The sequence below is a fragment of the Syngnathoides biaculeatus genome, chromosome 3, assembly GCF_019802595.1.
Source record: "Syngnathoides biaculeatus isolate LvHL_M chromosome 3, ASM1980259v1, whole genome shotgun sequence".
Taxonomy (NCBI): Eukaryota; Metazoa; Chordata; class Actinopteri; order Syngnathiformes; family Syngnathidae; genus Syngnathoides; species Syngnathoides biaculeatus.
This window is the reverse complement of record NC_084642.1, coordinates 16,407,463-16,427,053: the sequence shown is the minus strand read 5'-3', so window position 1 is coordinate 16,427,053 and position 19,591 is coordinate 16,407,463. Positions and strand designations below refer to the sequence as shown.

At 42.4% G+C, this 19,591-nt stretch overlaps 3 protein-coding genes across 9 annotated transcripts in view; 2 read left to right on the top strand and 1 right to left on the bottom strand.

The window, feature by feature from the left end:
* Nucleotides 1-10,963, top strand: part of LOC133498127 (SH2 domain-containing adapter protein F-like) — a 122,523-nt gene extending 111,560 nt beyond the window's left edge. For 2 of the 3 annotated variants that reach the window (XM_061814594.1, XM_061814593.1), the window contains one exon: nt 4,652-10,963. In XM_061814594.1, the coding sequence (XP_061670578.1) occupies nt 4,652-4,838 (187 nt within the window). In that variant the 3' untranslated portion in view covers nt 4,839-10,963. The remainder of the gene's footprint in view (nt 1-4,651) is intronic. The other variant, XR_009794199.1, reaches the window with a different exon arrangement.
* Nucleotides 10,964-15,281: 4,318 nt separating this feature from the next.
* Nucleotides 15,282-19,217, bottom strand: LOC133498121 (ubiquitin-like protein 7). 4 transcript variants are annotated; one of them, XM_061814587.1, is made up of 11 exons: nt 19,082-19,217; nt 18,022-18,196; nt 17,782-17,901; nt 17,617-17,702; nt 17,387-17,471; nt 17,251-17,308; nt 17,033-17,181; nt 16,097-16,146; nt 15,837-16,016; nt 15,623-15,736; nt 15,282-15,551 (listed from the first exon to the last, which is right to left on the bottom strand). In XM_061814587.1, the coding sequence occupies exons 2-11, from the start codon at nt 18,194-18,196 to the stop codon at nt 15,411-15,413; spliced, it is 1,158 nt and encodes a 385-aa protein (XP_061670571.1). In that variant the 5' UTR covers nt 19,082-19,217; the 3' UTR covers nt 15,282-15,410. The 4 variants fall into 4 exon arrangements, with proteins under 4 accessions (XP_061670571.1, XP_061670568.1, XP_061670570.1 ...); XM_061814584.1 differs by having other exon boundaries at nt 18,994-19,134; XM_061814586.1 differs by having other exon boundaries at nt 15,837-16,013; nt 18,994-19,134.
* cd276 (CD276 molecule) overlaps nt 19,214-19,591 on the top strand; it is a 97,657-nt gene continuing 97,279 nt past the window's right edge. For both annotated transcript variants that reach the window (XM_061814589.1, XM_061814590.1), the window contains exon 1: nt 19,214-19,350. The gene's annotated coding sequence lies outside the window, so the exon portion shown is untranslated. The remainder of the gene's footprint in view (nt 19,351-19,591) is intronic.

The following is a 19,591-nucleotide window of genomic DNA, read 5'->3' as shown; positions in this document are numbered from 1 at the left end:
TTCCACCTGCTCTCTTGGATGCACAGAATATCAACCTTTCTCCTAATCATCATGTCAACCAACTCCTGTGCTTTTCCTGTCATAGTCCCAACATTCAAAGTCCCTACACTCAGTTGTAGGCTCTGTGCATTCCTCTTTTTCTTCTGACGCTGGATCCGGTTTCCTCCTCTTCTTTGTCTTCGACCCACAGTAGCTGAATTTCCACCGACGCCCTGCAGGTTAGCAGTGCCGGGGGCGGGCGTTGTTAACCCGGGCCACGACCGATCCGGTATGGGATTCTTTAGATGAACGCTCATATTTGTTTGGCACAGTTTTTACGCCGGATGCCCTTCCTGACGCAACCCTCTGCATTTATCCGGGCTTGGGACCGGCCTACAGATTGCACTGGTTTGTGCCCCCATAGGGCTGCATTCTCCACGCACCTTACTGACTACTCTATTACCAGATTTTTCAGTCTTACATATGGAGTTTCGTCACATTTACTGGTGTTAGTACTTTGAAAAACATGAAGAGCAAAACAACAAAACATTACAGGAAGCTTTGGAAATCCCAATAGTCTAAAGAAACTCCACCGTAGTCAGTCCAAGTGATCTGTGTGCAAGGACAGTGTTAACGGCAGCGGTGTTATTTTTGTAAAAATGATCAAGGACCAAATTAGTGCTGGGGGCTAAATTAGACGTTAGCCACCCAAGCCTGGTCATGCGTCTCTGCACTGGGTGAGATGCAAGGATAAGTCCCGTGCCTGGCTTGCGTCATCCAATATTTATCCTATAAAAAAATGTAAAATCAATAGGTGGTTATAGTTAGGTTTAGATTGGTTGAGGCAGCTGTTAGGGGTAGGGCCAGGATCTGGTTTTAAGGTTAGGAGCTCGTGTGGGTTAAGGTTTGGGATCAGGAGTTACAGTTCAGGACCGTAGACTAGGTTGGTCAGAATTTAGGGATCATGTAACTGAAATTACCAACATACGTAGACCCCATTGTTTAAACGTAAAATGGATTCAAGAGTTACCGTATTTTCCGCACTATAAGGCGCACCGCATTATAAGGCGCACCGCCAATGAATGGCCTATATTAAAACGTTTCCCATATATAAGGCGCACCACATTATTAGGCGCATAGAATAGACACTACAGTAAAGGCTGGGGTTACGTTATGCATCCATTAGATGGAGCTGCACTAAAGGCTCAATATTGATCCACATATAAGGCACACTGGATTATAAGGCGCACCGTCAGCTTTTGAGGAAAATTAAAAGCTTTTAGGTGCGCCTTATAGTGCGGAAAATACTAAAAATAAAACTTGGTTGTTATCTTGTTTGCAAAACAGAACAGTAACAACTACCAAAACCACAGTCTTTCAGATGAGTGTTGGCATTGTACTGCCGAACTCCTGAAGTAGTCAGAGGTGACGTGCAGCAATCTTGTGTTGTACAGAATGGTGTCAGAGTAATTCAATTTGTGCTCATGTGAAATGAAGGATACCCACAGCACATTTGACGCTCAGTCAAGTTTTAAAAGGTTATCGTCTCTGTCGAGGATCATTATCTTTTGACAGACTGTCTTTTTTATTTTGACGTCTGAGATTCTCAACACCCACGTTGTCATTTTATGCGACATCACGGAATGTCAAAGGCAGGGAGATAAAACGCCATCGTCGCGGACGACCAGTTTCCAATCAGAGTTTTAAAGCTCGCCACGTGTGGTGGCCGATCTTTATCTTGATGAGACAAATCCTGTCCTATTTTCCTCTGCTGTCCTTGTTGCTATGCAGGACAATGTTGTATATTTATAACCTCAAACATTTTCCAGAAAATAATATGGGAATATACTTTTTGAGGGGTTAAGGTTAAGATTTAGGGTTTGGGGTAGGGCTCTACAATTAATATAATTTTATCGTGATTTTGGCTGCCATGAGGAAATGAGCCGCATACTCAGGGATTTATTTATTTATTTTACATTTAAAATCAGGCACTGCTGAATATGAAAAGTTTTTCAATTGCAGCAGTGACTGGAACGTAGTCAGGCAGCCAACCAAGAGGTGAACACCTGGTTGTTAAGGCTTTATGAAGCTCCGGCACCAACTTAAAATGAGATCTTAAAATGGAATTGATGTCCAATGTAGTAATATGAAGCTTTATTTTAAAGATGAACATCTCAGAAACTTCGCAGTGAAGCAAGGCATCATGGTAAGACACTATTAACAATCGTTGTACCGACTGCCTTGACTTCTTGTGGCCTGACCGCAATGAAACAACGGACAGAATAAATTGTGAGGAAAATCACATCTGTCATGTCAGAGTTTATTGACTTGCACAACTGAACAATGGTCGACCAGAGACTGGGGGTGTACCGTCCATGACAGTTCCCGATGTTGACGACCGGGATTTTCAAATAAAGGGATGGTATGGCCTTCTGTGCATTAACTGCATTTGCTTCTGTTGAATTGCAATTCATATCTGCACTTTGTGATAACACATTTTTTTCAGTTAGCCCTTGCTAACATTTAATTTTTTTGTGATATTTTACTTTTGTTAGTATCTATCATTTATTCTTATTTAAAGGTTCATATGAACTGAAAACTCTTTTATATTATTTGTTAAAAAGTAGTGAAATACAGTGGAAGCTTGGAGTTTGAACAGAATTTGTTCTTCAAAGTCTGAGTTTTTCAACCTCCAAAACATATTTTCTGATTGGAAATAATGTAAATGAGGTTAATCTGTTCCCAACCTCCAAAGAGTAAATTCCCATTTGTCTTCTTTTTTGGGGGCCAAGGCAAAGAAAATACTGGAAAAATAACAAGAAACAGTCTTGAGAAGAACTTGTGAAGGTGCGTGATCACGCAGCAGCTCGTCTCGGTACTGCCCCATGTGGATTTTTTTGGGGTCGAAAACCAATTTGTACAACCAGACATACGAAATCTGATGTTCCACTGTAAAATTATTTTCCCCATTATATTGATCAAAATATTATTTTGGCCATAACTGTGCTATCCAAATTTTGGGGTTACAATTAGTGACCAATCCACAATGTGGGGTAGGCTACAGCTCCCTGCAACCTGGACCTGGATAAGCAGTACAAAATGTGGATGGATGAATTTCAATTAGGACTTAGGAGTATAAGTCAGGGTTACAAACCAGGAGTTGGTCGTTAGTGTTGGAGTTCCATTTAGCGTTAAGTTTAGTTTGAGAATTAGAGTTCGGAAATAGGGGTTAGGGTAGGAGATAGGAATTAAAAAAATATAGGTTAGAATTGGGGGCTTAGGTTCAAGGTGTCAGAGTTTGGGGTAAAAGTTGGGAACTAAGGTTAGTAATTATGAGTTAGTGTTTGGAGTTCGCAACAGTTCAGTGGCGTTCAACCGCTTCGCTCGGTGTGGGGTAGGGCCTTACTATCCACCACTCGGATAATGGCAGCACCGTAGTGAGCACTGCTGTCTTTGTAGCTGTCTCTGCAGGACAATATTGTGCATCAACGAGTCCAAACATTTGACAGAAAATCATCTGGGGAATCTAAAAAAAAAAAAAAAAAAAGAAAACAACTCTGAAGTGTTGTTCTGTTTTCAGTGTCTCTCCTCATGTAACATAGCATCTGCCTGTGAGGGACTGATGATTCATCAAAAGCACTTTGTAGTACTATTTTTATCAAGAGGTCTCCTGGCTGGCTCTCGCAGACTAACATAAGTGGCGATAGAGACAGAAATGTTCCTGTTTGAACTCATTAACGGCACTCTGGAGACTCAATGACGGAAAAGTCACAGAGATGTTTACGCCGCTCGATTCTAGAAACGTTACACAGCGGCCTCGTCTGTCAATAATGTGTACATTTTCAGGAAGTCATCCACATGTTGGGAGCATTGCCTTTTTTAGAACACCCTCAGTTTGAACCCCATACTTTTAAAGATCTATTGTTATCTGTGCAATTTCTGTTTGTTCATGATAAGAGTGAAGGACACCCCTGGGGTTCCAGTTACAATACTAGATAAAGAAGAAATTTCACATCCCGATTTGCACATTGTCTAAATGAAGCATAGGCACTGGCGCTTTGTACAATTTGAAACCGAGTTTCTTTCATGTTGTATGCAGAAAACTGACACCGTTGTTTCAACACAGATTAGTATTATTACTGAGCGTCATGGATAGGATATAAGTTTAGGTTTAGGGTTTAGGTTTAAAGGTTGGTATTAGACGTTAGGGAAGGAGTTATTGATTAGGGACTTCAAATACTGTCATGGAGTCTTTGACCACATTCTTCCAGAAAGACAGATAAATACCACCTCTGCTATGCCAAGGCAGTTTTCAATACCATTGTTAGAGATATTAGTTTCCAAGACCAGTAAATAATCAGAATAATGTACTTTGTTTCTCACTTTATGAATGGAATATTAAAAGTAGAGTATTCCCTGTGGGTTGACTCAGAATGGTAATTTTCTACTTGTAAACACAGGATTAGTGAGAAACTGCAAAAGGTATTGATTAGAGGCTGGTGGAAGCGTGCAATGAGCCTCTTGATTTGCTTTTACTCCTGTAGTTTACGTGATTTATTCTAAGGGTTCATTAGCCTCATCCCCATGCCAGGCACACGACTTGCTGTTTAAGTACAAATCTTCGTTGTGTTGCTCAATAACCGTCCTCTCTTGTGCTTTTGTGTGTCCTCAGGAGCAGCCAAGGCTTTATGCACATGAAGCTTTCTAGGACCAAGGAGAACAAGTACATCCTGGGCCAGAACAGCTGCCCCTTTGACAGCGTACCTGACATCATCCACTTCTATTCCAGCCGCAAGCTACCCATCAAGGGGGCCGAGCACATGTCCCTGCTGTACCCTGTCGCTATCAGGACACTATAGTGACCCACAAAAAAACAACATGTCCATTATGGAAAGGGAAATCCCCAAAACTGCTGATTCTGACTCACCTCACTGTCTGACAGATTACCACGGATCCTTCTTTTTTTTCCGGTGGCTTTTTTAGTTAATTTATGACAGACACACATTTTTGGCCGTCCCACAGAGAGCCTCCACCTACATTTGGCAAGGCTTGTCATCTGAAAAACTCGAGTTCTCTTAAAAATTCATACTAGGGATGGGCAATGAACTACATTTCTTTTAAAAACAATGTTAACAATATTATAAAGTATCCCTGAATGTTCTGATGTTTTTTGAAAAACGGTGACAAGAAAACTGCTGTGGCTTATTTGCTTCTTTTTCAGGCAGTTCTCACGAGAAAGTCTAATTGCATCGATGCTTCAATAACAGGCTTCTAACTTGCAAAACCCTTGAATTAGTGTGCTTTAGACAAATTAGAACCGACATCAGAGCATTCTTGAAGTTCTGGACTTCCATTTCAATGCCAGTGGAGTATTTATCAAAACAATGCTATGTGATGATGAGTGGGTGGGTGCCAAAAAAAAAAGGAACAATGACACTGTGGGTTTTAGACTTGAACAAAAAAAAGCTGGAACAGGGGCATGTTTACCACTGTGTTGTATCACCTTTCCTTTTAACAACAACCGAGGACACTACTTGTAGAAGCATAGGCAGAATTCTTTCCCATTCTTGGATGATTTCCCATTCTTACTTAAGTTGCTCAACAGTCCGGTGTCCACATTGTCGCATTTTGCGGTTAATAATGTGCCATGCGTTTTCAATGGGAGACAAGTCCTGACTGCTGGCAGGCCAGTCTCGTACTTGCACTCTTGCTATGAAGGCACACTGCTGTCACATGCAAAATGTGCCTTGGCAATGTCTTGGAGAAATAAGCAGGGATGTCCCTGAAAAAGATGTTGCTTGGATGGTAGCATATATTAAACCTGTATATACCTTTCATAATTAATGCTACCTTCACAGAAGTGCAAGTTTATACACCCCCATATAGTCACAGATGATGTTTTTTAAATTTTATGCTGATAACAATCTGGATGATCATTTTCTTCTTTGGACCGGAGAACGCGACATCCATGATTTCCAAAAACTAATTTAAAGACGGACTGTTCAAATCACCACACTTTTCCATTTTGTGTCAGTCCGTCTCAGATGAGAAACCATCCCAGAGAAGTGGGTGGCATTTCTAGGTGTTGTTGATATATGGCAAGATGTAACGACAAACTGACACTGACAACATTCACAACACTTTTATGAAGTGTTCCCGAGCCCACTTTGTCGTATCCTTTGCACGATGATGCCCTTTTTTTTTTCATGCAGTGCCGCCTGAGGGATGATCGAAGGTCACGGACGTTTGGCGTCGATTTTCGGCAATTGCCACTTACAGTAGTGTTCAAAATAATAGCAGCCTAATGTGACTAACTGACTAACCAGATTAATCCACAGTTTTAGGTTTTTGCTGTGCAATTGGGCAATTTGTTCGTTTTATGAGAATCTACTGCAGCTACTGGTAACTTGTTTAACATGTAGCAAAAAAAAGGAAAAAAATACTGAAAACCTGAATTAATCTGCTTAGTCACATCAGACTACTCTTATTTTAAACACTATTGTACGTGCAGCAGTTTCTCCAGGTTTTCTGAATCTTTTGAATATACATCTGTAGATAATGAAATCCCTAAAGTCCTTACAATTGTACATTTAGGTACAGTTCTTAAACTGTTGGGCTCTTTCCTGACGCAGTTGTTCACAAAGTGGTGATACTCCCTCGCTTGGGAACAACTGACCCCTTTTGGGGACGTTCCTTTCATACCTCATCATGACACTTACTTGTTTCTAATTACCATATTTTCCGCAATATAAGGCGCACCTAAAAGTCTTTAATTTTCTCAAAACCTGGCGGTCCATCTTATATATGGATCAATATTGAGCCTTTAGTGCAGCACCATCTAATGGATGCATAACGTAACCCCAGCCTCTACTGTTGCGTCTATTCTTTGCGCCTTTTACGGTAATGGGATGCGCCTTATATATGCCAAAAATTTTTAAATAGGCCATTCATTGAAGGTGCGCCTTATACTGCGGTGCGCCTTATAGTGCGGAACATACGGTAACCCTTTCACCTGTATGATGTCCCTAAAAGGTATTTTTGAGCGTTCCTCAACTTACCCATTCTGTTGCTCCTGTCCCAGCTTTTTTGAAATATGTTACAAGCATCAAATTCAAAGTGAGAGAATAATTACAAAAAACAATAACATTCGTTAAAGAATATTGAATATTGTTTATTGCCGTGGGGCCACAGCCTACTGACGAAGGGCCCAGATTGTTTCGATCACACCCCCGATTTTACAATTTTCAGTGCCAGCAAAAAGTGGGGTGCGCACCCCTAAAAGTTTGAAAACCACTGCGTTATTGAATGAAGTTTGAAAATGGTTTGCAAATAATTGTATTCTTTCCTTATTTATGCTTTATACAACATCGCAACTTCATTGAAATTGTGGTTTGTAGAAATGGGATTAGATCATTCCTCAGGATGTGTGACAATAAAAAAAAACGAGACTGCGTCTCGTCCTTTTATTGTCGTAGGCCTGAGCTGATATGTTCCCTTCTTCAGACAGTAAGCTAGTTGATAGTGGTGCTGGTTCAGCGCAAGTACGATACAGTACTCCATTTTGTCACCATTTTATCTGAAAACTGAATGAGCCACTAATTGTAAACATTCCCATCCCTAGTTGATTCTGCAAAGGGGGGAAAGTGAAAATTGGCCATGTCTGAGGGGGGGGTCCGGCTTTTGCGTTGATCTCTCTTTCCCGTCATCATCCATACTCACCCCCATCCGTCGGCGAGGGGGAGGCGCAAAATGCCAATGACGGCGTAAGTGGCAAGACAGGCTGCAGAGAGCCGCATGATTGATGGGTTAACCCATCCAAAAAGCCAGAATGGTGGAGCTTAACCCCCCTTTTTAAGCCAGGAGCTGTCCCCCCCGCACCCTGCCCCAACGCCCGCATTGTCTACCTCAGAAAATCAATGCCATTCAGCCGTCTGTCTGCGGATCAATAGGTACAGTGGGACGGCCGGCATCGATCCGCTCTCTCCTTCCCAATTTCCTTAAAATGGAATCACTCATTTTGGATTTAAAAAAAAAAAAAGAAAAGACAAAAAAAAAAGGACTATTCAAGGCCTGCTTTGGTGTGTGTTAGTCATTACTACGATGCTGTGCAGTTTCCAGCGTTTGGTTGAATGAAGCCTTATAATGCACGGAGATCAGCTGACTGCAATCCTGCTTTTGGACGATTGTTCCATGACTAATTTATTGGTGGGCTTACTCGCCGCCCCTTTTTGTCGTGATTGTGTTCTCCGGGATGACTCCCGTGGTGTTCTACGTTTTGCTCTTCTTGTCTGCTCGTCACGTTTGGGCCCAACTCTTCCTGACCCGTCGTGGGGCGGGTCGATGAACATTCAAACTGGAACTTTATGCATTCACGTCTCCATTACAAGGACTCAAAACTCTTAACAGTCCTGATTTGAACCGCTTTAAGAATCGCAGTCACTTTTTGGAGTTTGCTCACCAAGCACCGCTTCGATTCTGCAATAACATAACTAAGGAATGATTGTATTGTTAGTCCAATTCTTAAAATCATGCCCCTACAGTGCACTCTCAGAACTTGAAGTTGTAGGACCTTCAATCTGCTTGACTCCAGAACTCAAACTGGGCCAAGTAAAATTCAAACATCGTTAACTGGCCAAAAAGAAGACATAGAAGTCGCTGTTGTTCATAATATCTCATACAAACAACATTTATTTTATTGTTACTTCATTTTTTGAAGTTCTGGATCAAACTGTTTCCGTGATAAAGTATTTAAACTGTAGATTTTATTGACTATTTACTGTAATTTCCGGCCTACAAGCCGCAAATGTTTTCACACGCTTTAAATGCAGCGCTAGCGTTAGCGCTCCTGGTTATAAGCCTCGGTACAGACTGTGGTGACCACTAATGGACAATCTGAAAGGAAAAGAAGAAGAAGACACAGAAAGAGTCTCACGCTAGCGCCGCACTAGCGTCTGTTTATTTTTATTTATTAGTAGGCTACTTGATTTATTTGATAGGGCACCTGTTTACCTGGCTAACATTAGCCTCGTGCCAATGCTAGCACCGCTCTAGCATAAAACTTTTTCTGTGTACCAAGGCTTATAACTAGGTGTGCTCTGTAGGCCAGGAATTACGGTAATTGCTTGTAAAAAAAAAAAAAAAAAATGTTCCTTTAACTTCGTTTTTGCTCTATCTTTATCATAAACATTTTCCTAGAGAGGTTTGTCCACACAACATAGCCAAAGAAAATTGCCCCAGTTCTGAATTCGTGTGTGCTTTTCGGAGCATATTTTCCATCTCAGAATCTTTTAAAGTAAATTCATGAGGTGATCTTAATGAATTCACCCCTGTTGGTTATATAAAATTCATCCTAAATTAGTAAGCATTAGCATTGCTAGCTCAGAAATGTGCATTTCTGCGATGACCGTATTTCCCCTTGTAAAATATTTCAGTAAATTTCCAAATCAGTTAACTACCAACACCTTCGAGATCCAAAGGTCAAACGTAACATACGTAATATGACATTATGCGAATGTCGTCAAATTTAATTTGCATTAATAATGCTATCTAACACAACTGAGGCACATTTCCATCAAGGACCAAATTTTCCCCATTTTTGGATAAATTTCTGTACGGTTTGACTACCAAACCTTTCTCTATTGGTCCAATATCCTAATTTTATGTTCAGTTATCTTACTAATGAGTTCTAAAAGTTAGCAGTGACATTGCCACAGACATCCATTACCGCCAAATATCGCGTTGTCCTTGGAAAACTTTGGGGTCAATTTCCGAGTTGTGAGGGGCAGCACTATCTGTCACGAACCATCAATGCGGGGGCGGACCCAAATGCAGGACCCCAAGACGAGGACCTGATGTTAGACGTGGTTTTATTTGGGAAGCGGGTCGATACCAAAAAGCAGTCCAAAACAAGGCAGAGGCACAAAAACGCTAGGCTAGGTAGGATCCAAAAACACATTCAGCAACATCTGATGACTATGGGGCAAATTAATAATCTTAACAGGACGGGATTAACCAAAGGGCACAGAATCACAGTGACGAGGATAGTTCAACACTACAATTACTCTGTGGTTGAGAATCCAACTGGCAGTGAACGTAACAAACTGGTAACAGCCGTGACAAAACTCCAAACTTAAATACATTGTCTAATCAGAGTCCACATGGAAAACAGCTGTGACAGGTGTCAGAGGTGATACCGCCCAGAGCGGTGGCCAGGCCACGCCCCTCTTGACCATGGTCCAGCCTTGCTCATGACACGATCGTAGGCTTCTTTTAATGTACTCATAATTTTGTCGAATTAAGTAAACATTAACATTGCGATCCCATAGACAAGGTGAGGTGAACTACAATGGCCCCCAAAACAAGATCAGTGGTCTTCCAATCATTTGCGTTGAATTTCTTGCGTGAACAACGAAGGTGCATTTTAACAAAGTTGCTTGGTGAGCAAATCCGCAACAAATGGTCAAGTGGTTGGGAATTAACAAGCGAGTGTTTGGACTCTAGAGCGTTATCCGGATCTCTTCTAAGTGTGTTTTATGCAACCGGATGACTCACGACTGGCGTTTCAATGGTACCAAGCATCCCAAGGGGGTCCATGAAAATGACTGACCTGCTCAAAAAGTCCAACCGGGTCGCGTCGCGGTGAGGACAGCTTCACTGCAGCTTTACTAGAACTTTAAGTGGACCTATGAGAGAGAAGATTCAGAGAGAATATGAATGAATGTCGATAGAGGCTTGCAGACCGGTGTTATAGTACTCGAGGGGAGGCCTTAGTTTTGGAGAAAAGAGACTGCAATCCACTGGGGGCAAAATGTTTCTCTGTGGAAAGAGTATCTCTTATGTCTAAAGTGTCTTAAATTGTGTGTGTGCGTGCGTGCGTGTATGTTTGTCTAGCGTACCCCTCATGGCCAAATGTATATACTGAATGTATCGTAAGCGCGGGGGACGCAGAGGCATCTACGTAAATAAATAAAAGAAAAAGGTTTATTACAACTATTTGGTGAGTAATTGTGTGTTTTTGATGGCGGGGTGTAGTTGCCATGGTGACGCTTCTCCATATTAGCAAGAGGCCGCTACATCGAGTCAAGGACCATCGCTACCGGCAGCCCCTTGAGAGTTGCGTATTGATCTACTTGGAAACGTGAAACTGCGCTAAACTCATTTCACAGACACACGCGTACAACATCAAGTACACACGTTCAACATCTGAGTGGATGGCGCAAATACTGGAGGGAATATGGAAGCGTCTGCTACATCAGAAAACTACATTTGTAAAATAACGTCAGCAAGTCAGCCATTATCGGCAGACCAGAAACAGCCTGATAACTAACAAAGGAAACAAACGTATCGGTACATGTACTGCTTTGACTTAAAATGTTAATATTTAACAAACAACACAGAATGTAGCCTAATTAGCTAAATGAGAAAAACGGGAGCATACTATCAAACAAGGCAGCCAAAGTAGCCTACTAACTAAATAAAAATAAACAGAAGCTAGCGCGGCCCTAGCGTTAAACTCTTTCTGTGTCTTCTTCTTCTTCTTTCCCTTTCAGCTTGTCCCGTGAGGGGTCGCCGCAGCATGTACCGAGGCTTATAATCGGGTGCGCTAACGCTAGCGCCGCAGGGTTGAAAGCGTGTGAAAAAAGTAGCGGTTTGTAGGCCGGAAATTACGGTACATTTGCCACTCGGACAAATTAGAAGGTCGCCTGTTGCACATGCAATTTGACTAAAGGCTAAATAACATTCCAGGCTGCTTTTGTACACATTAACAAAGGCCGCATTGCGACTTTTGCCTTGGATTGTGCTCTCTCTCCAAATGAGTTCAAACGCAAGCACGCATCCATTTCTTATTCCAAGGTTCCAAAGGTGACTCTCTCGAGACCTGATCTCCACCTCTTCCATCAAGGCATGAAATGCATCAGAGGAGCTATTGTACACAAAAGAAAGAACCCAGATGGAGGATATAATACAAAAAAATAAATAAAAAAGCCCGAGTTGAAAGCAGTTGACTGGAGCTTTGAGGGAATAGAAGTGACATGCTGTCCACCTGCACCCACCGCGGTGACAGAAAGCAATCTCAGGTACCAGACATTATGCTAATGATGCCTTCTTTCACTAAACACGTCCCCTCTTCCTTGTCTAGGTGCTCCCATGTGGACGGCAATTGTTCTTCTCGCCTGCTCTGCTTTGATTAGAGAAAACATTTACACATGACGCGACTACTGTTGGCATAACCAAAACCTTCTTCTTGACTGGAAAACACGCACATCAATCAAGCCTAAATGTGGTGGGGATTGTTAGCTAGTTTTTTTTTTTTTTTTTTCAAATACATAGCCTTCTTTCTAAACACAAATAGGAAGTAGCTAACAACCAGTCAACAAACCACAAAGTAGCTAAAAGACTAAAACTGGGAATTTGCCCGCTAGCTATTCAAACCAAACTGAAAATAGTCTGCTAACGTAACACACCAAGAAGTAGCCTGGTAGCTAAGTTACACCAAACCGGGTAGTTCCATCCCGATTATCGAACAAACTGGCCAGGGGGCACCCTGGTAGCTAACTTACAAACAGACAAGAAATAGCCTGGTAGCAAAGTCATTGACAAACCAGGAAGTACCCTGCCAGGTAAAACGAAGATGGACACCAATAATTAATTAACAGACAGACCAGGAATTAGCCTTGTATTTATACAAAGATGTCTGGAAGTTGCCTCCTTGCTGAACAAACAATCAAAGCAAGAAACAGCTTGCGAGTGAGACAAAAATAGCCTGTTAGCTAATTAAAAGCAGAGCAGGTAGCTTGGTAGCTAACGAGCAAACAAACAAAGAAGCAGCCTTCGAGCTAAGCAAACAAACCAGAAAGTGGTCTACGTGGCTTACTCAACAAACTATCTGATTAATCAGCCTACAAAACAGAAAGTATCCATCTACTTAAGTCATGCCCTTTGAATCTCTAACCCTGTTTTAACCGCCACATTGAAACCGTAACTGTGTTTTAAAACCCTACATTTCAACCCTCCCCTTGCGTTTTAAAACTCTACTTTGAAAACTTAACCTTTTTGAACCCTACTTTGAAAGCCTGACCTGTTTTGAAACTTACTTTGAAACCCTAATTGTCTTTTAAAAACCTACTTTTCAACCCTCACCTTGCATTTTAAAACACTACTTTGGAACTTTAACCCGTGTTTTAAAACCCTGCTTTGAAACCCCTACTTGGGAACCCTGTGTGTTTTAAACCCCTACTTTGAAAGAGTTTTAAGCCTTACTTTGAAACCCTAGCCCTGTTTTAAACTCTACTTTGAACCCCTAACCCTGTGTTTTAATACCCTACTTTGAAACCCCAACTCTGTTTTAAAACACGACTTTAAACCCTAACCCTGTTTTAAACCCTACTTTGAAACCTTATCCCTGTTTTGAGCGCGATTTTGAAAACGTAACCCTTTTTTAAAGCCTACTTTGAAACCATAACCCTGTGTTTTAAAATCATTCTTTGAAACCCTAACCACGTTTAAAATCTCTACTATGAAATCGTTTTTTAAAACCCTACTTTGAAACCAGTACCCCGTTTTAAAACCCCATTTCCAAAATGGCTTCTTCACAGATGCATGATTTACTTTATTTGTCCAATTTCAAAAGCTTGAAAAAGAACTATTGAATGTGTCTTCTGTGAATTGCCAAGTTAGTGACCTCATTTTAGTCGTGATGGAATCTCAGTCGTTGGAGTTAGGTGGGATAGGCTCTGCCACTCCCGCAGCCCTCGTGAGGATAAGCGGCTTGGACAATGGATGGATTTAAATCTTTCAAAACATGTGAAAATAATTTAATGAATTGCCAGCCCCACACAGGCGGGACCAGGAACCCCAGTCCGTAGAGCTGGGAGGCTTGCCACCCCCAACCCTTTTCCGTACTGCTTATCCTCACGAGGGTTGAAGATGTTCTGGAGGTTATCCCTGTTGGGAGGAAGCTCTTAGACCTGTATTGCTGAATGCTAAAGTATGTAACACACACCGGATTAATACAAGGCTGGAAAAAAATACAACTATACTGCCATCTCCTGGACAAACCTGATAACTGCATGAACAGCTACTCCATTAGGTTCATAACATCTTAATCGTTTCAACAACAACAACAACAACAACAACAACAAAAGAGCAGCAAAGGACTCATCGTTTACAATTACACTCAAATGTTTTAAATGATTTTGGACGTCTTATAAATTAGTCTTATTCGTTAGATAATGTGTGTTTTGTGTCCATTTAATTGTGTTTAATACAGTATGTAAACTCACTACGAGCTACTTCTGCCACTTCCCATTAAACAAAATTAAGATTCTCATCAATCCTGGTCGGGATGGATTCATTTTACCTTATCAATTGCTGAACTAAATTTTTTTTTCCATTTATTTATTGAGGTAGTCTTCACTCGTGAAAATTATCTCAGGAGAGTAAGATTTGTTTTGTGTGGTAATTTAACTGCTTTTCTTCCTTATAAATTTCCAAAATTATTGGACCCGTTATCAAATTCTTATGTTTTTGCATAGTTTTCCCCTCAAACAAATCCTAATATAAGACAAATGTAACCCAAGTGATCTTAAATGCTGTTTTTAAATGTGATTTCATTGACTGTCTTAAACAAAACTATTCAAAATTACCTATTGAAAAAGTAACCCCCCCCCCCGTCTAAATTAGTTGTGGCTAATCACAATTTTTTAAGTTAATTTTCAGTGATCACAGCCAAGAGAGATTACCAGTAGAGTTAATCAATTAAGAACATGAACATCAATTAAGCAGAACATGTCCTGAAAATATCAGTTCTCAAACAGCTGCGACAAAATGACAAGATCCAAAGAAATTCCAGAACAGTCAAGAAGTAAAGTTCTGCATATGACATCATCTATCAGTCTCAAATGGGTTACAAAGTTATTTGTAGAGCTTTAGGACTCCAGTGAACCACAAGAAGAGCCATTATCCTAAAACGGAACAATGGTGAACCTGGCCAGGAGTGTCCAGGCGGCAAAGATCTTAGCCAAAGTGGGGGAAAATACGAGAATTTGAGAATGGGACCTATACTTTTTCATAGCACTCTATATTACCATTGTCTTTGTGAGGATAAGCAGCTCAGGAAATGGATGGGGTTGTAATATTTCATCTTTATTTATAATTAAGGCTCTTTTATCACATTTTTCTTTAAACGAGATATCAACAGTCCTTTGTAGAGTTCAGTTGTCTATTGTTATATGCTCAAATTTTAAAGTGCTCCCTCCACTAAACAGAGGTGAGTTGAGGGTGCGAAAACAAGAGGCGCTTGGAAAACATCCACATTACTATTTATTATAAATGTAGTGAACGACACAAAGCACGAGAATATTATAACAGTAAATGTCATGACAAAACGAACGTTTATCGTTTATGTGGAGGCTCTGAGTCCAGGTCCGCGTTCACAGTCCCGGTCCCCCAGCGAAGATGAGTTCCAAAGCGGCCTGGATGTCCCCGTCGGTGGCCTGCAGCGCTCGGAGCATCAACTCTTCATCTTGGATGCCCATGTCCCGGAGCTGCTGCATCTGCGACTGCCAGCGACCCTGAACGCATCACCCGCGCGCCGCCTTCTGTTAACTCGCATCTCGGCGTTTCACCGTCAATGTGCCGTTACCTGCAGGGCGGACATGTTGGTGGCTTGGAGGGCTTGCTGCAGCGCCTGGCTGAACAGGTCGTTGCTGACGGGGGTCCCCGCTGGCATGGGGGGGCCGCCGCCCGAGGGCTCGGCCTACAGTTAAAGTGTAGAGTAGTTACAAATAATCATAAGAATTCTCAGGATTCACGTAATGAAAAATTATTGTGATCGATGCTTTACTGTTCATCCTTACCTGGCTGGCTGTGGTTGGGGTCACTGCGCTGCTTTCGGGCGTGCTAGCTAAAGCTAGCGCCGTGGCTAGCTCGCTCTGGGTGATCGGTCGAGGGCCGGTGGCGCCGCTGTGGTTCAGAGAGAGCGGCCGCATGCCCACCGAGGCCCCCGCTCTGCTCGAAGGGCCCGTCGGGCTGCCCTGCTACACGCAGGGGAAAATGACACTTTTAAGAATAGATGCTTCAAAAGATGTTTGACGCTGGGAAGCATGCGAAACCTCACAGATTGGAAGTCTTCGTCGTCGTCGGACATGCCCTCGAACATAAAGCCACCTAGCGCAGAAGAACAATTTAGGAAAAGCCGACGAGACCACATTGTCGCCAGACTTGTGGGAAATTTCAAATCACTGCAAACTTTGGGGATTTGATAACAGTGCCACAGATTGTTTTAAAAAGTGACAAAATATAATCAATGTTAAGTTAGCGTCGCACAATATTTTGAAATTGTCAGAAATTCCGCTTGCTAACAGCCCCCCCGTGTGTCAGATTGCTTTGAAAACCAATGTTAAGTGTTGATACACGTTTGTTGGAATGATTTTCGTTTTCTGCATACAGGTGGAGTAGCAGTGAAAGAAATCTGGCAAAAAAATAAAAATTGCTGCTACTTTTCAGAAAATTAAGAAACAGGGACTTTAGTGTACCGGAATTTCCGACCCACAAGCTGTAACATTTTTTTCCACACGCTTTCAACCCTGCAGTTTATGGAGTGATGCGGATAATTTGTGCATTTTCTCTAACGGCCGCAAGGGGGCACTCTAAGAATGAGACCGGTGGAATGTATGTGCTGAGGAAGTGACTTTTACCGGCCGTATTAGCGCTGTGCTAGCATGTTGCTGCTGTGTTACCGGCGCGCCTCAGTGATATTTACCGGTAAGATTTATGTTAACCTGCCCTGTTAGTGTTAGCGCCGTGCTAGCGTTAGCAGCGCACTAGCGTTAAACTGTACAGTGTACCGTCTTTCTTTGTAAATCTCCCGTGTTGCAATGTGGGTTTAAATGTGGCCACTTGCGGCTTTTACACAGCTGCGGTGTGTGTATGTACCAAATGGTATCTCCTTTACTCGGTGAGGCTTGTAACCACGTGCGCTCTGTAGGCTGGGAATTCCGGTAATATTGTTTGATGTGACACACCGAACGCCAGAAGAAATAAATGTGCCCACCGGGCATGTCACTGTAGGAGCTGGCTGAGACGTTGCGGGAAGAGGAGGCGGAGGAGCCGGCGGCGGCGGACTGCACCGGCGTGCTTCCTGCCACGGAGTGCAGCACCAGGATGATGGCGTTGACCAGTGCCGGGTGAGCGCTGATAAGTCTGTGAGGAGTCAATGTTAGGTTCAGGGTCTGCATTCATACTTTTAGTCGGACGAAAAGGAGCGCTCACGTGTCCAACAAGTTGGGGTCGGTGAACTGCACGAAGAGATCTTTGTCTTGCAGAATGCCTGGAGCACATTACCAATCTATTGGTATGTATTGTATTTGCATACTCTTATCAATGAACAAGAAGGATCGGGTCTCACCTAGAGCCACCGGGTCGGACCTGAGTCCCGGTGTGGCCACAATGATCTGATCCAGAGACTCCTTGTTGGTCAGCATTTTGTACACCTGGATGCGGGCAGGAGATTTAGCTTTTTCTTTGGCTTCTTGTGATGCTTTAGACGTCAGTGTACTGTATAAAAGCTGTTGTGTGTTTGTCTCGCTTTTTTGGCACAAAATAGTGTATCGAAAGTGTTTTTTACGCCCCACTCACTGAGTCTCTGTAAGTGGAGTGCAGCGAGTGCAGGGCAGCGTGGAGCATTCGGAACTCCCTGGCTGCAGTGGCTCTGTTCACAGGTTCTGAAACAAAACAAAAAAAAAAAAAACAACAGACATGTATAGGGTTGGTGCCTAGTTTAAATGGACAACACTGACCCACCTGCAATGCTCTCAGGTTCTGGCCATGTCTTTTTCAGTACATGCAAGGTAGAGCCCGGTTGAATCCCGCAGGCATCCAGCGTGAAGTCGTCCTTCAGTTTACGCCCACAATGGACCAATTCTGGAATGAGATATGAACTCATGGATCCAAATCTGGTGCTTGCCTGCCGGGCTATGCTCAAAAATAAGACACGTCTCCAAGCAGGGTATATACTGTATTATGTTGTAAGCTACGTAGCACCTATGAGGTCGGGGTCGGGTATGGAGTCTGGGAGGTGAGCGGCCACAAGCTGCTTTAGGGTGGCGACTCTGTAACCTCCCGGGGCCACGTCCCCGGGCATCATCTCCGGGAAGTGGAAGGTAGATTTGGGATGATCCAGCAGCTTCAGGGACAGATGCCAGTCGGAGGAAGCCATCTGGATGCGTGGGGGGGAGGGGGAGAAGAGATCAGGTAAACAATGAAGACATCAACCAGAGCTTGATCGCTTATCGTGCTCAAACCCCTTTAGTGCTTTATTTGGACCCAATTTTACATTTCAGTGCGGTAAAAAAGGCGATGCAATGTTAGCAAACGTGCCATCAAGGGTACGTTCCTATAAGACGCGGTTTCTCGCTCGCAGATATACATTTTCATGCGATTTCAAAGTGATATTTAATTGGATGAAAGCAAGATTACAAATGTAATAAGTCTTTGGAAATCTTTAGCAATAGCGGTGATAAAAAAAGAAGTGCACGCTTACCGTAAGTGTTGACACTGGATTCGCTTCCTGAATTTGAGTCACGTGGTGTATGTTGCATTCACTTTAATGTTCACGTCAGGAAATTTATCACTCATTTTTTTTAAATCAGTCATCACAAAAAAAATCCACGTCAACTGGCATCATCTAAATATCCAATCTAAATATTATATATACGTTTTATTGTGTTTTTAAAGTGTATATTAATCAATGTACTTAATGGATATTCCTACTATGTAGTTTGCGGTCCTCCGTCCCCGCGTCTTGAAGGAAAATGTGATACCAGACAGATGAATCATGTCGTGTTATTCAAATTTAGGTCAGGAAGGGTTATCCAAACTTGACAAACTAATGATCGTCGCGATTGTTATACATATAACAATAGAATTTGGTTCTCCGTCGGAGATATTGAGTTAAAATAGCACACAGTAGTCACGTGTCACATTTAATGACGCTTCGTAAAAAATGAGGTTTACATTAAGAAAATGCTTCACAGGGCATTTCATAGACTGCAGTTTTCGACGTAGACACCAAGCAGTTAACCAAGTGGGGGTCGGGACTCGCCTCCTCGAAATGACATCACCGTCGGCCAAAGCAGCAAGGAGTGGTTAAGGAAAGGACGCGTCCCAAATCAATGGAACGCACCCGCGCACTTGGATAAAGCTCCAAAGCGACATTAAACCACCAAAACACACCGTTATCTGCTCGCTTGGAGGGAGAAGAGGAAGAACAACCAATAAGAAAAAAAAAATACTGCTCCCGAAGGCAACGTCGACTGTACTGGAAAGACAACGCGACCACTTTTGTACCTTTTTCGTCTTTGTCCTACCATGGTAAGAAAAGTGTTCGGCCACTACATGGCCAGCTTGTGTTTCGCTAAAAGTTACGACTCAAGTCCAACTCCAGCCTGGTATTTAATGCAAGAGGCAGCTAAGTCAGGAACCCAAGTCTCCCGTTTTTACACGTTCTTCAAGTATTAATGTCGTATTTTCTTATTTTAGTCTCCCGAAAAGTCGTAGCGAATCAAAGGAGAAGACTAAAACTCTTGACTCTGCACAATTTAAACATGGCGCC

What these genes read in the sequence shown, in the direction of transcription:
- LOC133498121 (XM_061814584.1), bottom strand. Translation starts at nt 19,023, where the DNA reads ATGAAATGCCCTGTGAAGCATTTTCTTAAT. An exon ending in AGAACCTGAGAGCATTGCAG is followed by an intron (nt 17,703 to 17,781) that starts GTGGGTCAGTGT and finishes GTTTTGTTTCAG; the next exon opens with AACCTGTGAACAGAGCCACT. An exon ending in ACTCCACTTACAGAGACTCA is followed by an intron (nt 17,472 to 17,616) that starts GTGAGTGGGGCG and finishes GCCCGCATCCAG; the next exon opens with GTGTACAAAATGCTGACCAA.